General features: G+C 44.9%; 3 protein-coding genes across 7 annotated transcripts in view; 2 read left to right on the top strand and 1 right to left on the bottom strand.

Annotated features, from left to right (window-relative positions):
* Window positions 1-18,387, bottom strand: part of LAMB3 (laminin subunit beta 3) — a 153,575-nt gene that overhangs the window by 62,502 nt on the left and 72,686 nt on the right. Inside the window, exon 1 of one of the 2 annotated variants that reach the window (XM_072733355.1) lies at window positions 14,877-15,094. The exons of the other annotated variant lie outside the window; for it this stretch is intronic. The gene's annotated coding sequence lies outside the window, so the exon portion shown is untranslated. Of the gene's footprint in view, window positions 1-14,876; window positions 15,095-18,387 lie in introns of those variants that run through there. 2 annotated transcript variants of the gene reach the window in all.
* Window positions 1,042-1,749, top strand: G0S2 (G0/G1 switch 2). Of its 2 annotated transcripts, none has more exons than XM_072733361.1 (2): window positions 1,042-1,146; window positions 1,261-1,749. In XM_072733361.1, the coding sequence occupies exon 2, from the start codon at window positions 1,315-1,317 to the stop codon at window positions 1,606-1,608; it is 294 nt and encodes a 97-aa protein (XP_072589462.1). In that variant the 5' UTR covers window positions 1,042-1,146; window positions 1,261-1,314; the 3' UTR covers window positions 1,609-1,749. The 2 variants fall into 2 exon arrangements, with proteins under 2 accessions (XP_072589462.1, XP_072589463.1); XM_072733362.1 differs by having other exon boundaries at window positions 1,077-1,146; window positions 1,272-1,749.
* HSD11B1 (hydroxysteroid 11-beta dehydrogenase 1) overlaps window positions 9,472-18,387 on the top strand; it is a 64,908-nt gene continuing 55,992 nt past the window's right edge. For 2 of the 3 annotated variants that reach the window (XM_072733359.1, XM_025982317.2), the window contains exon 1: window positions 14,945-15,082. In XM_072733359.1, coding sequence (XP_072589460.1) covers window positions 14,972-15,082 — 111 coding nt within the window. In that variant the 5' untranslated portion in view covers window positions 14,945-14,971. Of the gene's footprint in view, window positions 9,604-14,944; window positions 15,083-18,387 lie in introns of those variants that run through there. The other variant, XM_025982318.2, reaches the window with a different exon arrangement.

Raw genomic sequence — 18,387 nt, 5'->3', positions numbered from 1 at the left:
CCTGGGGCTTGAACTCAAGACCACGGGTCAAGAGTCACAGGCTCTTCCAAGTGAGGCAGCCAGGTCCCCCACCCCCACCCCACCCCCCGCAAGAGTTCTCTCTTTAGCTCTTACCCAAACCCTCTACTCTCACCCTTCTGGCCCTGTTTGTATAAGCTGAGCCCGCAGGATGCTGGGGCACCCCCAGACCCAGGGAAGTGGCAAGTAACTATTGAGAACATGAACTAATCGCATTCTGGACCAGCAGAGGAAATGTATGGACAGCCCCCCCCCCCCCCCCCCCCCCCCGCCCTTGCATCCTCACTGTCCCCTACCCCCCTACCCCCGGGTGCACTTCTCAAGTAGGCGCAGGGATACTTTGGACTTGATGATACACAGAAGTACAAATACAATCAGAGGCATCACACACACGTGCGTCAAAGGGCACCCTCAATAGATATTTCTCCATCCAGTGACCTTAGCAATGCAAGCACCTGTGACTAACACCAGTCGGGGAAAGAATCACAAGCACAGCGGAGCCTGCAGACCTTGCTCTGCTCCCACCAGGATCCCTCCCGTCGCCCTCCCCTCCCGACCCCCACACCTGTGCCAGGACGACACCCTGAGGAATAAAGACTAAGGGTCTTCCCTCTCTCCCCCGCGATGTCCCCATTAGGAGGGGCCCTAATCCGGACAGCCCCAGACCCTGTGCCGCCCATGCACAGCACCTAGGAGAGTCACGTGGGACACGTCCCCACCGGTGCGCGCACCCCGCCCCCGGAATGGGGCCTCCTGCGTCCTGGCCGCCCCCCGCCCCGTGCACCCCCCTGCACCCCCCGCCGCGGCCTCCCCTGCCCCGGGCGCCCAGCTCACGCGACCCGGGCGTGCACAGCTCGTGCCGCCTCCACCTGGGTCCCGTCCCGCCCCTCCTCCCCCCCTCCCCTTCCTCCTCCTCCTCCTCCTCCTCCTCCTCCCTCGCGGGCCAGGGGAGCCCGGGAGGCGGGCCTCGGAGGAAAGATATAAGCGGCCCCGGGGCACCGCCGAGGCGCCAGCTGCGGAGCCTGCACCTGGGAGAGCCGGGCCGCGAGGAGGAGGAGGAGGAGGAGGAGGAGGAGGAGGAGGAGGACGCGCCCCCACCCGCCCCCGGCTCGCGCTGCCCCCTACGAGGTGAGCCCCGCGGGGGGATGGGGAGCGCGGCGGGTCCCGGGCGGCCCCCTCCCTGTGCGACCTCGGGGGGGCCGGAGCCCTCCCTCCGGAGCTGACGGCCCGCTCCCCGCGCAGGTGCCCCGCAGGTGCCCGGCAGGTGCCCCGCAGGTGCCCCGCAGGCGCCCCGGGATGGAATCGGTGCAGGAGCTGATCCCGCTGGCCCAGGAGCTGGTGGCCCGGAGGCCGGGTCGGAAGCTGGTGAAGCTGTACGTGCTGGGCAGCGTGCTGGCCTTCCTGGGCGTGGTGATCGGCCTGGTGGGGACCCTGTGCGGCCCGTTCACGGCCGCCGGCCGCCGGCGGGACGAGGAGGCGTTGGTGGCCGAGCTGCGGGCGGTGCAGGCCCGGCTGCAGGGAGGCAAGTCGCGGGGGGCCCTGCCCTTGCCCTGCGGCCGCGCGCTCTCCTACCGGCCCCCCGCCTCCTAGGAGCCGGGAGCGCCCCACAGCGCGGGCAGGGCCCGAGACCTGCAGACCTGCGCCCCCGGACCGAGCCCTGAGAAGCCACTGACTTTCAGCCCTGAGCTGCCACGTGGAGCCACCAGGAGGAGGTTGCGAGTGATTTTGCTGCTGTGCAGCACTGCACGATGACATGTCCAAAATCTATGACCTTTGGGCTATTATCTTGGGTGCATCTACCAGTTTGCACTAAGGTGGAAGGCGGGGAAATGCTTTTTATATTATTATATTATTATTACGATGACTACCCATTTTGCATTTTTGAAATAAAATTCGTTTTATAGTATGTCTCTGTATCTGATTCTGAGGGGCACGTTTCCCTGGGAGGGAGAGCAGGGAGGGCGGGCATGCTGGCTAAGGGGGGTCTTCGCTGAGCCCTGTGGGGAGAGCAGCTGCCTGACCGTCAGCGTCACTGTTCCAGACTCTGGTATTCATATTACATGCTTAGAAGTATGTTGAGGGGATGCCTGGGTGGCTCAGCACTTTAGCACCTGCCTTTGGCCCAGGGTGTGATCCTGGAGACCCAGAATCGAGTCCCACATCCGGCTCCGTCATGGAGCCTACTTCTCCCTCCTCCTGTGTCTCTGCCTCTCTCTCTCTCTCTCTCTCTCTCTCTCTCATAAATAAATAAATAAATAAATAAATAAATAAATAAATATAAATAAATAAGAAGTATGTTGAGGATTCGTTTTTGTTTCATGTTAGGGGTGGCAGGCGAGAAACTTTTATAAGTCCCACCGGGCTTAGCATTTTAAGATCAGAAGATAAATCAACTTCTGAGCTACAGTACACTAATAGCAGATACTGATTAATTCTAGGGCAGGAAAAACTATTTGCCACCACCTCACACCTGGCCAGAGGCTCGTATGGCTGATACCTCTGTCTTTCTGTGTTTTAACAAGAGAGAGAGGAAAGAAAAAGAAAACTCGATAGCTGGTAGGAAGAGATAAGGCAAGCTCCCAATATTCCCAGTTGGACCTCTCGCTCTACCCAGCCTTCCTCCTCATCAACTCAAATCATAGTAAGAAGCTCTAAGTTAGAAGGAGAAAAAACTGGTTATCACCCATCTGGGTCCTCTTCCTCCAGGAATAGAGTATAATCTTCTTGGGATCAAGGTCCTTATCATCCTCTTCCTCTTTAGTGTTCATAGAAATCATCAACTAGGTGGCCCAGTCTGTTAAGTGTCTGCCTTCCCCTCAGGTCATGATCCCAGCATCCTGGGATTGAGCCCTAGGTGGGGCTCTCTGCTCAGTGGAGGAGTCTGCTCCTCCCTCTCCCAATCCCCTTCTTTGTGTTCTCTCTCTCTCTCTGTCAAACAAAATTTAAAAAAAAAAAAAAAAAAGAAATCATTAAGTCCTGAGCAAATAACAGGTTCTTAATAAATACTTGATTGCTCAAGTAATCTATTTATAAAGGTAGAGTACTGCTCAGTGGAAGGAGGGTCAATTTTGTCCCCCCAGGAAACACTGAAAAATGTCTGGAGACTTTTCTGGTTGTCTGGTAGGGGAAGTGGGGCACTCCCTACTAGCACCTATGAATAGAAGCCAAGGATGCTGCTAAACATCTTATAATGCACGGGACACCCACATGCACACACAACGAAGCACTCTCCAGTGCAAAATGTCAATAGGGCTGAAGTGGAGAAGCCCTGGGTTAAAAAAGGAAGGAAAGAGAGTTTGCTTAATAGTTTCAGAATCAAGGTTTCGAGACGGTCTCGCAAGACTGTGGTTGTTACCAGATGGAAGCCCCTCTCCCAACACAGGAAATCCCCACTCCCAAAAATGGTCCTTGGCCCTATCCTGTCTGGCAATTTTATTATCAATGTAGGACAAGTGACAGAAGGTATACACATCAATTCAGTTACTGATGCAGAGCTGAGATTGTACAGTCAGGATTCAGAAGGACTCAACAGGTTGGAACCAAGCACTGAACTAACCAGGGAAGAAGATATTGTACAGAATTAGTTCCAAAAATCCAGTTGCAGGGCCACAGAATTATGAAGCCTTATTCTAGCAGCAGATCATGTGAAAAAGACATAGGTAGTGGGACACCTGGGTGGCTCAGTGGTTGAGCATCTGCCTTCGGCTCAGGTCATGTTCCCATATGTACAATCGAATGTATGTAGTTTGACACTGTTAATTTTTTTAATGAATATAGTCAAAAGTTTGTTGACAAATAAATGAAGAATGCTGAGGAAAATTATAATGCTTTGTACAAATAAAGAACATTCTTGTTTAAAAAAAGGTGGGGGGGCTTCCCGGGTGGCTCGGTGGTTTAGTGCTGCCTTCGACCCAGGTTGTGATCCTGGAGACCTGGGATCGAGTCCCACGTCAGGCTCCCTGCATGGAGGCTGCTTCTCCCTCTGCCTGTGTCTCTGCCTCTCTCTCTCTCTCTCTTTCTCTGTATCTTTCATGAATAAATAAATAAAATCTAAAAAAAGAAAAAAACAGAGTCCCACATCAGGCTCCTCACAGGGAGCCTGCTTCTCCCTCTGCCTTTGTCTCTGCCTCTCTCTGTGTCTCTCAAGAATAAATAAATAAAATCTTAGAAAAAGAAAAAAACAGAAAGACCTACATGATTTCCACTGATTACAAGGCTCAATATAAGCCAACAAGGGTCTGCTAAAAAACAAACAAACAAAAACCTAACATCTTATTAGTAGAAGGGAAATGTCCAGAAAAAGGAATGAGGAGGTGGTCTTGTTGTACTTTATAATCTGGTCGGTGGGAAACCAAGAAAGTTAAATGAGACTGGACAGCTTGGGTTTGCATTCTGACTCCTCCATTTGTTGGCTTTAAGACCTTGGGCAAGTTACTTATCAACTCTCTGCAAGTTAGATAAGTTCTTCCCCATCTATAAAACAGTGCCTCCCTCATGGGGCAATTTTGCAAATCAAATGAGACAATGCATGTAAAGTGCTTACAGCAGTGCCTGGCAAACACTGCGCATTTAGTCAATGATAGTCGTTGTTATATTTCAAGAGAGACCTTGATGAACAAACACGCACTCAGGTCAGAGGGACCCCGGGCATATAAAAAATCCAGAAACCCTGTCACATACAGAACAATTGAATAGACCAGTAGAGAAGTTCCAGTACAATCCTGTCATATAATAATTGCCTCCAGATAGTTGAAAGGGGGCCATATCGATCCAATGAAGTCCAATAATATAGACTTGTTTTACACGGCTTGAAAATGCAGAATGAAAAGTAGCAAATAGAAGTACAAGGAAGCAGTTCTTAGGTCATTAAGAAATCAGAGTAATGGAAAACATAAGGAGTTTCCTTGTGACGTATAGTAAGCTCCTTATGACTAAAACCATGCAAGCAGATGGGGCGGCTGGGTGGCTCAGTCAGTTAAGCATCTGCCTTCTGCTCAGGGTGTGATCCCAGGGTCCTGGGATCTAGCCCGGCTTGGGGATGGGGATGGGGAAGGGTCCTGGGATCCAGCTCTGCTTGGTGATGGGAGATGTGGGCTGGGGGAGGGGGGGGGGTCCCTGCTCAGCAGGGAGCCTGTCTCTCTCTCTCTCTTAAAAAAAAAAAAAGCATGCAAGCAAGAGTTTGGAAATCATCTGCCAGTGACGGTATAAACTGGAGGGGAGATTTCTGAACTTGGAGGGAGATTAGTCATATGACCTCTGAGGTCTCACCCAATTAATACGATGCTAAGATTCTTTTTAGAACAAACACCAAATAGGAGATATAGTTCCTATTCCAGCCTGCTTCTCTCAACCCATCCCCACCATCCACACCCTCTATGTTTCCAATGCCTCTTCGTTCTTTTTCTCAGCATGTTGACAAATATTTTCCTTCTTGCTCTCACTATTAAAAACTATTAACCAGGGGATCCCTGGGTGGCTCAGCGGTTTAGCGCCCGCCTTTGGCCTGGGGCATGATCCTGGAGACCCGGGATCGAGTCCCGTGTTGGGCTCCCTGCGTGGAGCCTGCTTCTCCCTCTGCCTCTCTCTGTCTTTCATAAATAAATAAAATCTTTTAAAAAATAAAAAAAAACTATTAACTATTAAAAACAAAAAATTTACATGTTAACTAACTAGAATTTTAAAAAACGATGATGAATTTAATTCCAATAATGAAGTATTTCCTGATTAAGTTTATCTAAAGCAATGCTTTTTGCCTCTTAGAAAATACCTTAACCTAGTGGTTGAACCTAATGGTTCTCAAACTTTGTCATAGTGAAACACTTATTAGTTACCTCATTCTTTACAAAACACAGCAAAGCTCTGACCATTAGTATAGGTAAATATGTAATTTTGTATTATATCAGATTTCAACTTGCATTATGTTCTAATGAAAACAGATAGTTGGTATCAATTGTGAGAATATTAAAAAGTTGCCAGATTCTTGAAGATTTTATTTATTCATTCAAGAGAGATGCAGAGAGGCAGAGATCTAGGCAGAGGGAGGAACAGGCCCCCTACAGGGAACCAGATCAGGACACCATCCCAGGACCCTGGGATCACGACCTGAACCAAAGGCAGACACTCAACCAGTGAGCCCCCCAGGTGCCCCAGTTACCACATTCTTAGGACAAGCTTGATTGTTCTATAATCAGGGTATCCAGAACCAGTTTAAACTCATTGGTTCAATCAATGACAACTCGCCTCAGTTAACACATTTTTATAAGCCAACCAGTCAGTGATAGCCCCTCACCTCTAAGGGTCAACCAACCAGGAACTAACTCACGACATAAATACATTTCAGAGTGCCAGGCAGTCAACAAATAAATATGCTTCTACAGGTGATTCAGCCCACGTACGTCTGGGAAAGTAAGCCAATCTCTGAATTTGGGGTTTCCAAAAACCAAAGTATGCTTACTAGGTTCATTGTACCCAAACTCTATTTATCCTTCATATCTGCTACCAACTAAGTCAGTTCCAATGATAATCTGAACTCCAGTGGTTTCACTGAGTTCTCACCATGTCTATGACTTGTAACCAAGTAGGTGTTTGTACGAAATCATCAGTCTTTGTACAAAGTAATTAGATATTTTAGTTTTTAGTTTACAGGTATACATGCTGGTAAATAATTATACCTAAGCCTTTGTATAAGGTCATTAGACATTTTATTTAGGAGGTATACTATTGAGTAATTAGACGTAGGTCTCATAATTCATTAGACCTGTTGTTTTGGAGGCACACCATTTGATAACTATTTTTGTCATTAAACTGCTTATTCCTCTGCTGCTCACTTTACCTTCGCTTTTGTTTGTCTATATTATAAAGTCTTATCTTATGTGTTGTTGTTTTGTTCTGAAATACCTTATTTCTGATGTATGTATAAAGGAGCGTTTCACAGGAATAGCCCAATAAATCACTGATCCAATCCAAATAGACCTAAGGGATCAGAGCTGAGGATTCATTAGCCTGGCTCCCAATTCAGGAAAAGGCAATTGGCCAAACTTAGCTTTGGGTTCCCTGCAAAACTTTCATGAGAGCATTCTCTGTCTTGTCAATGTGTGAAAGACAGTCACTTTTAGTCTGTATTCCAGGGTCAAACATTGTCAGGTCATTGACTGCATGGCCCTTTACTAACCTTTCTTGGAAAGGGCACCCAAGATACCATTTGCAGGTACATGCTCTTACTAAACAGCTTCTTTTATCTTTCTTGGATTCTTCTATGTCAAAATTGCAACCTCCTCTTGGAAGAACTCCTGCTTCCCATATAAAGCTGTCTGGCAATCCTAGCTCTGGTGCTTACTTTGATAAAGGACAATATCTTTGAGTTAGGATAACAATGGCCATCGCGCAGGAACTTTTGACATATCAAAATCAGCAAATTCATTTAAGAGGAACTCCAGAATCAATTAATATATTTAAGAGGAACTCCAGAAATCTTAAGAGTCAATAGTTTGCTTCTTTAATTCACATGCTGAGGCCTAAAAAGCAACATTCTAATTCCAGCATGGTCTCTCTCAAAGACTCTGACACCCTCTGAAACCCACTCTCATTTCATTTTTCTCTCTTTCCACTCCCCTTTACCTGACCATCTATAGGAGCCTTTCATCAGAACCTTTTCTGGAAAAGCAATAACATTCTAAAATTGCTAAACCGGAAGGCAGTCCTAAGGAAATTAGGTGAACTGTTTTGAGGAGTTTTTGTTTTGTTTTTCGATTTAAGTAAATTGAATTTTTTTAAAAACAGAGCTAAATTTAAGCCCTGGTCTGGAGCCACATTAAGAGCTATAACTAAACTTTTTCCTACACCTAAAGAAGTCGGGGAGAAATTTGTTAAATAATTTAGGATTTTATTAGGTACTTATTGCTCTGGACTACAGACCTGCATTAAGTAGTTCAATTAATTGTTAGTACTACAGCTGGAGAAGAATGTACAAAAGCAGCAGGAAAGAAAGGAAAAATTTAAATAACTCAGCCATGTAAAATGAGAGAAAAAAGTACCTTAAGAGAGCAAGAAAAAAAATAGAAAATATAGTACAAAAGACAATTTCAGAAGCCTCTCTTTTAAAGGGACAAAGATTCAAAATTATAAATTAAATAAAAATGAAAACAGACTTCAGGAAATTTTCAAAGAGTATTCTGGAGTAGACCCAACAGTTGAAGTAAAGGGGACTTGCCTTTTTCAGTTCTTTTTTCTTTCTTTTAATGGACTCAAATATTAGGGGATTTAATGAGAGAAAAAAATAATTGAAATCCCAAATGTCCAATTTGTAGCCAGACATTTTCAGAGAGCCTTCAAAAGTAAATTAGCTAGAAATCAATAGAACTTACGGTTCTCTAGATAGGGAGCCTATAGAGAGGGATACTTAATGGTTGATTATTGCAAGCAAAAACATTGTTGAAAAAACCCAATGTCCCATTTTGACTAACAGAAAGATGACTATCCAAAATCTGTCCAGTGATGCAGTTCCAAGGGAGACATTAGCACCCAACAATTCCAGTCCTTCCTCTAAATTTATGTCCCAAATCTCAGACACCACTGTGTGACCGTGCCAATTATACCCTCCATTAGGGTGGGGCTATGTCTAGTTTGGCTGACTCTATTCGCAGCTCCAACCCAGGCATGGAGTAGGTGCTCAGTAAATAATCTGTTGAATCATGAATCAATAAATGAATAAAGAAAGTGAACTTTTAATTGGCACACTGCTGTCAGTGCTTTAGTCCAAAAGAACAAAACCTCTATGCTGAGGTTTGATCCTCCATCATTAATTGGTGTGAATCCAGCTGGAATTATTGGAGGCCCTGCCCCATCTGGATCTTGTGGCAGGCTCCTGTCTTCCCCTCTACTGTCTACTCTCTGCTCCTGCTGATGTGACCATAACTGTTTACGTCACTTAGATGACTCCCTAGGGGGTTCATAACTGAGCAATGTACAGACACACAGGTCTCAGTCTCACAGGGCACACTGGATCCTAAAGTCTCTTCTGGTGGGGAAGGAAAATCTGCCCAAACCCAGTTCTTATTTCAGTACTTCCCTTTGAGGCAAAGCCAGCAATCTGAGCTCAAGCTTTCGCTGAGGGTGGGACAGAGGTTCGGCCTGGTGTGCCTCTGGCCTGTGCGGAGCTAACAATAGTAATGGATAAGTCTCCAGGGCAACCAGGACCACTTTCAACCCTTCCAGCCCTGGGGTGCTCTGTCCCCTGGGGAGCCCTGGACTAACCCACTCTGGCTTCCCTTCGGGGTTCCCCTCCCAGCACCTCCTGGCTGCAAGCTCCGTCCCAGCAGAAGGCCATTCTTCCTTGGCCTGAGTTTCACCTTCTTGTATCAGGTGGCAGACCAGCTGGTTCCAGGCCCTGAAGCAGGTCTTCTGGCTCCTCCCAGAAACCAACCAACTTCGGAGCAGGAAATCCTGCCCCTCCCCAAAGAGTGGGAAACCGCAGAGAAAGAGAGAGATGAAACAGAAGGGAAGGCAGAGGAGGAGGGAAAGGGAGAAAAGAAGCAAAAGGAAACAGGAGATCAATAAAAAGAAGCCAAATTTGGTTGAAACCTCAAGGTAAGACTTTTTAAAATCAATTATATATAATAGCATCACTATTTGTGTCGGGGCTTAGTACATAGTAGGTCATCAAAAAAACCGCTATTGAAATAATGCATCTATTGGAATAAACTGGAGGTCTGTGCTGAAGAGAGATTTCAATGTCAAATGCTGGTCAAAAAAAAAAAAAATGCCCGATGAGCTTTGAAATGTGTAGGAGGGAAGATATGATAAGACGCAGATGGAACAAGACGTCTGTTACTGGCACCGAGAGCATTCTGATCATTGTGGGACAGAAAGTTAGGTTGGAACAAAAAGTTGCAAAAATAGTTTTAAAAAGTCTGTCTGTTCTTTTAAAATCATACAAAGGTTGCAGGTCGTAAGCATTTTTTTTTTTTTTAATTTAAATTGGCTTGAAACCGATGACAGAGCACAAACACTGGGCTGTATCCTGGGAATTGCTGAGAATGCCGATATCTGCATGCTGCATCTGATCATCAGCCCCTTCGATATTCCTAACTTGGAAACCAGGAGCCTTGGGCAAAGCTTGTTTTAGCCCAAGAAGTCTTGTTCAATGGACCAAGGGAGGCCCAAAGTTGTCAATCAGAATTCTCCTCGTACTGTTGACCTATTCCTTGGCCCCAGCCCAGCCCAAGTGCTCAGGATACTGACCCTCTGGCCAGTTCTGGGAAAATTCAAAGGCACTTCTCACAGATCCCTTAGAGAAACTGGACAGGAACAGGAAATGCCATTCCCCACCCCGACCATTTCCCCAAACCTTCACTTGCCATCAATAGACAGAACCAACCAGAAGGCTGTAGTTTGCCTATCCAGTCACTTGGAGGGATTAAAATAACTGGACTCTTGCTTTGGAAAGCGACTATACGAGATGATGATGCGTTTTCAAAACAGTTGGCTTTTAAGAGTCCTGGCTCCCCCCGACGTTTCCAACAGTGCGTAACGATTCAGAAGGACACACTTGAAGCTTTTTTGGTCTGTGGTTTTGTTTGTTTGGTTGGTTGGTTTTTTAGTGCCAGCCTATCTCTTTGGGGTTTGTGTGAATAAATCAGTCAGAAGCTGAACCGGTGGGAGGGTTGGAGAGGTAAGGAGAGATGAAAGAATCTCACTTCTGCTTGCTTGCCAAGATTGGAAAGGAATTGCCTTTCCCTCTTCATGATACATGAAAATATCATAGGATGTGAAAAATAGATGATATGAAAGTAACATCCAAAAATCTTACCTCACTCTTTATACTAGTATCAGTGCAGCTAAAAGCGCCCTGCACCCGATTTCTGAGCTGGAATAAATCTTAAAGGTAACATAATTTAATTCCTCTTGTTTGCCAGGTAAGGGAACCAGAGCCAAGAGGGAAAGGGTGCTTGCCCAAGGTCACATATATGTCAGTGGTGGAGAGGAGACTGGAACGCATTTCTCCTGGTCCCACCCAAGGGCCCTGTAAAACACTACCTAGACTTTACAGGAAGATGCCCCAGACACCCAAGAACTCATAAACACTGCATCTGCTGTTTGAAAAAAAATAATTCAGTTAAAAGATGCTCAAGTAATCCTTGCCTGGCAGAAATGGAAAGAAGGAAAGATTTTCCTAAGAGTTAAGCTTTTCCAGGATCTGTTTTATAACTGTTAGGGCACTAGAGAGAGAGAAAGAAAGAGAATAGAAAGATTTAAGGCAGGTTTGTCAGGAGACAACTAGAATATTTCAAATTCCTACCAGTGACCCAGCATTTTGCATGCTTTATATCTTTATAGAATCTCACAGTATCCTCCTCTTACAAATAACATTTTTTAAATTGGCTCAAATTCACAGAGGGGAATAGGATATTATTATTTCTGCATCTCTAATTAGTAGACCCAAGATCACGCTCTGGACTAATGTAGATATTTATAGTTCAGTGACCATTACATTCTTATTCAGGCCACTCCCCAGTGTGGACCCTTGCTCCAGCCATTTCAATCTACTTGAGGTTCCTCTGACATGTCATGCTATTTCTAGACTCCTTGCCTGAACACACACACAGTTCCCTCTATTTGGGATGCCCTTCCTACATCTTCTTCACCTCCATAACTTGTATTTATTCTTCAAAACTTAGCTCCAGGACCACCCTTCTCCCACCATCCTGGACTAATTTGGACACTCATATTCCCATTAGCACCCTCTGCACACCTCTATTATAGCATATTATTATGCTATTGTAAGCTTGGATTTACTTGCCTACCTTCCTTGTGTTTAACTATTATTTCCTGGAAGGAAGATACCAAAAATTGCTCAGCTTTTATATTCCTGGCCCCTAGCACAGCCGGGACATATATTAGTGCTGGATAAATGTTTGGGGGGTGGGGGGGAAATGGATGAATGAATAAATGAAATATTTCCTTTCCTTTTCTTCCATTAAAATGATTTAATAACAATCTCATTTTCATGCATTTGACTCTTGAATAGCTTGGGGGGGGGGAGTAGAAGATGTCACTACTATAAGCTCCCCATCACTTCAAGCCTGACAGGTTCCTCAGAAGAGCTAAATAGGGTTAAATGTGGCAGTCGAACAAGCATTAATTTCTGCTTCCCGATAAAATGCACTGATCACAGTAGAAGAATTTACATGCTATAAACCACAAGGACAAAGAGAACTGGAATAGAAACAACAGCAGATGAGAGATGTCAACGCCCTCTGGAAGATGAAAAGTGGATGGATGAGTGATAAGTGACTTAGCAAAGCAGAGATTGCTGAAGCCCAAGTGTCCCTGATAGGAAGCCCATAAGAGGCCAAAAAGCACAGGAGAATGTCAGGGATCAGGGCATCGGGCATCTCAGTACACAGCCGGAGAGATGAGGGGAGAAATAGGGGCCACTCTGGATTCCCTCTCTTGCCCCCCACCCACCCCCAGTAAAAAAGGAAAGTTGATTTTCTGGAGAGAAACTGGCCAAAGAGGCACCAGACTGAGGGACAATAGGCACAGCACAGAGCGGGGTTAGGCATGAAGCTAGAAACAGGGATTAGAGAAAGATTCAATACTGAAAGATGAGATTCCCCAGCCCCTTAACCTGGCTCAGCTCCCAGAACATGAACAGCGCAGTGTATCCCCCTCTCCATTCACCCTACTTGAGCCTGCATGAGGCAGAAGAATTCAAGATTCCTCCTTGTAGAAAGTGCCCAACCAAGGGAAGGAAAGCTATAGACACTGACAGGGGGCAGGGGAGAGGGGCCTTCGATGAACCTGCCAAGCACTCACTAGATTATCCTACGGTAAAATCCAACAGTTGGCAAACCCTGCTTTCACACCCAAAGCTTCCAACACTCAAGGAATGGACTCTAAGGATCACCAAGCATGGAATGAAAGCCTCTGGCATTGAAGACGACTCCAACATAGGTAATCCAGAGAGCCGGGGCAATCATTAACAACAACAGCCAGGGCAACATTAAAATCTCCCCAGGGATAAGGGAAGACAGTGCATCCATGAATAAATATCAGGAAGCCACTGTTTTGTTTTGTTTTGTTTTGTTTTTAAATACTAGAAAACAGGAAAGAGCTTTTTTTCTTTAACTTTTATTTATTTTAGAGGGGGAGAAGCAGGGGAGAGAGAGAGAGAAAGAGAATCTCGAGCAGACTCTGCACTGAGTGCGGAGCCCCATAAGGGACTCGATCCCACAATCCTGAGATCACGACCTGAGCAAAAACCAAGAGTGGGATCTATAAGCAACCAGGTTTCCCAAGAAGAGCTTTTGAAAAAATACAACTAGAAATTTAAAGATTAAAATGAAGCACTGGAAGATACAATTGACAGTATCCCCCCCAAAAGAGGGACAAAAAAGGAGAAGAGATGAGAAACAAGACAAAAAGAGTAAGAAACCTACAGGCTTTCTAAGGTCTTCTCATAAGAATTCCAAAAAAAGAGAACAAGAGGAAGTGGAGGGGAATACATTAATCCAAAAGATAATTTCTCCAAAATGCCCCCTGATGAAAGATTTGCATTGTCACATTGAAAAGATACACTGGGTGCCCAAAACAATGAATGAAAAAATAATAATAAACCTCTCCGCAAAGTACACTATTAGAAATGTTAGAACCCCAGGAATAAAGAGATCCCCAGTGTTCTAGAGAAAGGAAAAACAGTTCAAAAACCAAGGATTAGGAATCCAGAGAGCAATTGGACTTCTCAGTAACAATACTGGAAGCTAGAAACTGAAAGGCAGTACAGCCGTGTCTTCCAATTCCAAGGGAAAATAGCCTTCAGTCTGGAAATCCTTACCCAGACTAACGGAGTCAAGGGAAATGTAAAAGACAAGCAGAGCGAGCTGCCTCACTGGGGTTTACCTGGCCAAGGTCTGATGGATTCATGCCACATAAAGATGTTTAATGTGAAATATCACTCCTGCATCCAAGGTGTCAAAAACATTTCCCTACCATTTAGAAGGAGGTGAGCCAAGAGAGAAAAAAGGCTGAGTTCCCAGGTGGATGGCAAAGGGAATGTCCCAGATAACAGTCTGTCGAGCTCCTAGACCAGACTGGAACGGAATGACTTGGGACTCCAGGAGGGATGTCTCCAAAGAAAAATATTAGATAGATTATCCAATGAAATCGGCCAGTTTATTTGAGTCATATAGCTCTTGTCAGAGGATTCGGGGAACACCACCAACTCAGTAAGCAAACAAAAATGAGGTGATTGTTAACTCCCAGGAGGGAAGGGGAGAGCAGAAGAAAAGAAATGCAGTCACAGTACATTGCCTTGCTGGGCTGTAAACAATTGGTCATTATAACATAAACACTATTGATTTAATTAAAAATTGTGCAATCATGGTATTAGGAATCCGAAAGGAAGGAAAGGAGCATGTGTGAGTTGCAAGAAAAAGCAAAGTCCTAATAATATTCCTTAGTAGGTAATCAAATAAACAATTTCTAAAATTTCAAAATCAAGAAACAGCAATAAAAGCATATTGTTTAAAAATATGGAGTTGATTCCCAGAAAGGGGGGGTCGGGGGGGTGGGGAGAAAGATTTCCACCAGTGATTGCCTTTGAATGAGCCTAGGGCACGGGGAAGGGAGGAACAAGGATTGCTGTTATTCATTATAACCCGTTTGGTGCCATGTGACTTTTTAAACCCTCCTCGTGTATTATACTAATAAACACAAAAATTATTAAAAGGAAAATAAGAAAGAAAATGGCTCAGTCCGAACAGCGGTCTCCCACGGATTACATTCCAACTAGCCATCAACATGTTGATGCCTGGAGCCATTGAATTAAGTCTCGAACAAGCTATAGTTAAAGTATTTACCTAATTACCCAGAGCAGCTCACCAGTCTGTCCACATTCACTTCAGAAGCGCCTGGGGAGCTTGGTAAAAATACAGATTCCTAGGTCCTGCCCTGGATGGTTCTGATTCCACCGGCCTGGAGGGGGCCTGGAAATCTGCCCTTCGGTCCCCCAGATGATTCAGGGGCACAGCAAAGGTGCAGGAACCAGTGGACTGGAGCCGAAATTGTGAGTGTGTCTAGGGAGGGGTGAGGGGTGAGGGATATGTGGTTTGTGTGTCTGTGTGTGTGTGACTGTGTCTGTGTCTGTGTCAGCGTGTTATGAGTCTATCTCCCTCCCTCCCTCCTGTCTGCATCCCCTGTTATCTGAACTTAACCCATAAATAACCTCTGGGCTGCTGAAAAACATTGCCAGAATCGAGTCCCCTTCGCATGGTAAACCTTGCAGTAGGATCTTCCTCTCCCAACCCTGGGGCTCCCTCTCCTGGAAGAAACTTGTTAAAGCTCTAAGCTTCCTAAACTTAGAAACTCATTCCATTCCTAAGAGGTCATTTTCTCCCCCGGGGCGGTTTCCAAGCCCTTCAACTTCCTGAACCCCCAACCCCACCCCAGGTCAGACAGAAAATGCAAAATTCACCTGGCCTGGGACTTTTCTTGCCTTACACGTGTGAATATATACAGATCAGGAGGGAGGCTGCAGGAGAGGTAGAAATGACAGTGAGAAGTGCCCGTTGTGGTTCAAGCCCCAGGAAAAGGAGCCGGGGAGGAGGCTTTCTCCCCCACCTTCTTCCTCCCCTTCCCCCAAGACATATGGATGAACGGACATGGCACATCCGTCTGCTTCCCAAAAAATCAAAGGCATGAAGCACCTTAAGCTGAAGAGCTCACTGAATTTGGAAGCCTGAGACAAGGGTTCCATATCCACCCTTAGTGGACCTCCTGGAGTCCTCTTTGTCAAAGCCTCGTAAACCATACCTGTCCATGGACTCTTGGATTTTTCCCACAAGCCAAACACACGCTCAGCCTGACACAGTGTCTGGCACAGAAGAAATGCTCAAAAACATTTGAATGAAAGCTTAACTCCTTGCTACCCTAATAATCAGAACCTCCCTTCAGATCTGCATACTTCTCAAGTGCCTCGAAAGTACCTCCAGGCTCACACTAAACTTTATATTTCTTCAGGTCCCTTTGCTCTCCAACCCATAGCATTCTGGCTTTAGCTCCTCAGAAGCCTCTGACGCAGTCTCCAGGGATTCCTGTATGCAAGACCCAATGTATTCTTGTCACTTATCGTCCTCCTTGACGTCCCAAAGCTTCAAGGCTGTGATCTTTCCCATCTCATTGAGAACCTCCATGCCACCCCCACCTCCCACCCTCCCTTCCCTGTTCTCTCAGGTCATTCTGCTTCGTGCTTCTTCTCGCTCTCCTTCCCTGGCTCTCCTCTTCTGCTTAACCCATATATGGTAGTGTACTATCCTCCCCACCCCCCAACTTGTACTCTTCATCCTGCCCCTGATGGTGTCATTTACACCTACAGTTTCAAATTTTAACTTACAAGATTTAATTTTCCCAAATCTGTATCTCTAGTCTAGACCTTTCTCTTGAGCTCCAAATACCTGCCAGATACCTTTATCTAGATGTGTGGAAATCACTTTCCTTTAAATATGCAAAAAATGCTTTCTGCGAACCTACTATGTGCCAAGCACCATGCTAAACTGGAGATACACTGGCAAGACAGACCAGGCTTCTGCTGTCCTAGAGCTATGTGTTGGGAAAAACAGGCAAATGAGCAACTGTGAATACCAAGTGATGGGAGCTATGATAAGAGAAATGCCCAGCATTTGGGGAGCACCCTACCTGGTCCAAGGAGGGCAGGGAGGATGATTTTGGGGGGTAGAACCTGAAGGAAAAGGGAGTAGGTAAGTAAATGATCCTTAGGAAAGGATTTCAAATCCTATGAAGAACTTACAAAGCTAAAACAATGAGTTTGGTCTTTATCCTAAGAACAATAGGAAGCCACTGAAGAAGAATTGGATAGAGTAGAGCCCAGAAAGCACATCCACAGTGTTGGCAATGGTCAAATGTTAGCAATGGTTAAGTTGGATGGTAGGCCCATAAGGCTTTCACTCTATTACTATGCTTTATAAATTATTTATGGTTCATATGTTTTTTGTGCACATCAAATATTTCACAACTTTTCTTTTTTCTTTTTTCAATGAATGGATTAGAGAAGGTGAGACAGGCAGAAGAATGAGATTCCTAAAGCGGAAAATAACAGTGGCTGAGTTAGGACGGTCACTGTGAAGGTGAAGATGTGTCTAGAGGTACTAGAGAGGTAGAATTGACTAGACTTGATGAGTAATGGAATTTGGAGATATGGAGAAGGAGGAATAAAGAAGGAGCTCCAAGGTTCTGGAGTATTCATTAACTAATGGTGTAGCCATTAATTGAAATAGAAATTCCCTAGGAGATGATGAATAAAAATAGCAAAGTCATTGAAGAACAGTCTAGCAGTTTCTTAAAAAGTTAAACATAAATGTCCCATATGACCCAGGAATGAACTCCTGGGTATATACCCAAGCTGTCTAGACAAAGACTTCCACACCAATATTTACAGCAACAATGTTCATAACAGCCAAAAAGTGGAAATTCCAAATGTCTGTATTGGTGAATGGATAAACAAAATGTAGTATATCCATACAATAAAATACGATTTGGTGATGAAAAGGAACAGAGTATTGAGACACACTACGATATGGGTGAAGCTCAAAAATATTATGCTAAAGTCAAAGAAGTCAGACACAAAAGATCCTATTTCATGTGATTCCACTAATATGCAACACAGAGAGTAAATTATTGGAGCTGGAGATGGAGCTGGAGCTGGAGATGGGAACAGGGAGTAATTGTAAATGGGTAAGAAGGATCTTTTTGGGGTGATGGAAATGTCCTAAAATTCTATTGTAGTAATGGTTTCCCAACTTTATAAATTTATTAAAAATTGAATTGTACGCTTACACAAGATACTTTTCTGGTATATAAATTATTTTTCAAAAAGTCTGTTTAAAAAAAATCAGGTCAGTTTCAGCATGTTGAGTTTGAGGTGTTTAGGAGACATTAAAAAGGCGAGGTTGAATAAGCAGTTGGTTACGCCACCTGATGCTTAGGAGACAATGCTGCACAGGAGATAGAAATTTTTAAGTTTCATCAACACGAAGATAGTAATTGGAGTCACTGGAGTGAGGGAAATCCCCTGGAGAAGAGGGAGAAGAAAAGAGTGAGAACAGAATCAAGGCCAACTCAAGGGATCCAAAGGGAAGGGAAGTCCGTAAAGAACACTGACAAGAAGGAGTCAGAAAAGTAGGAAGAAAGCCCAGAGAATATAAATGGGTGGAATCCAAGGGAAGAAGATGCTCTGGGGCAGGAAAGAGGCTACTGAGAAGTCAGGTAATATAAACAGATTCCACCATAAAAGTCAAGGTAGAAAAATCTAGCAGGGTTAGAGGAGCCCAGTAACATTGTTGGGTATGGCTGCAG

The sequence above is a fragment of the Vulpes vulpes genome, chromosome 13 (assembly GCF_048418805.1).
Source record: "Vulpes vulpes isolate BD-2025 chromosome 13, VulVul3, whole genome shotgun sequence".
Taxonomy (NCBI): domain Eukaryota; kingdom Metazoa; phylum Chordata; class Mammalia; order Carnivora; family Canidae; genus Vulpes; species Vulpes vulpes.
Note: the sequence above shows the minus strand (reverse complement) of the source record. Positions and strands in the feature narration are given on the sequence as shown.

Excerpts from the sequence above, each read along its gene's own strand:
- G0S2 (XM_072733361.1), top strand. The coding sequence starts at position 1,315 with ATGGAATCGGTGCAGGAGCTGATCCCGCTGGCCCAGGAGCTGGTGGCC.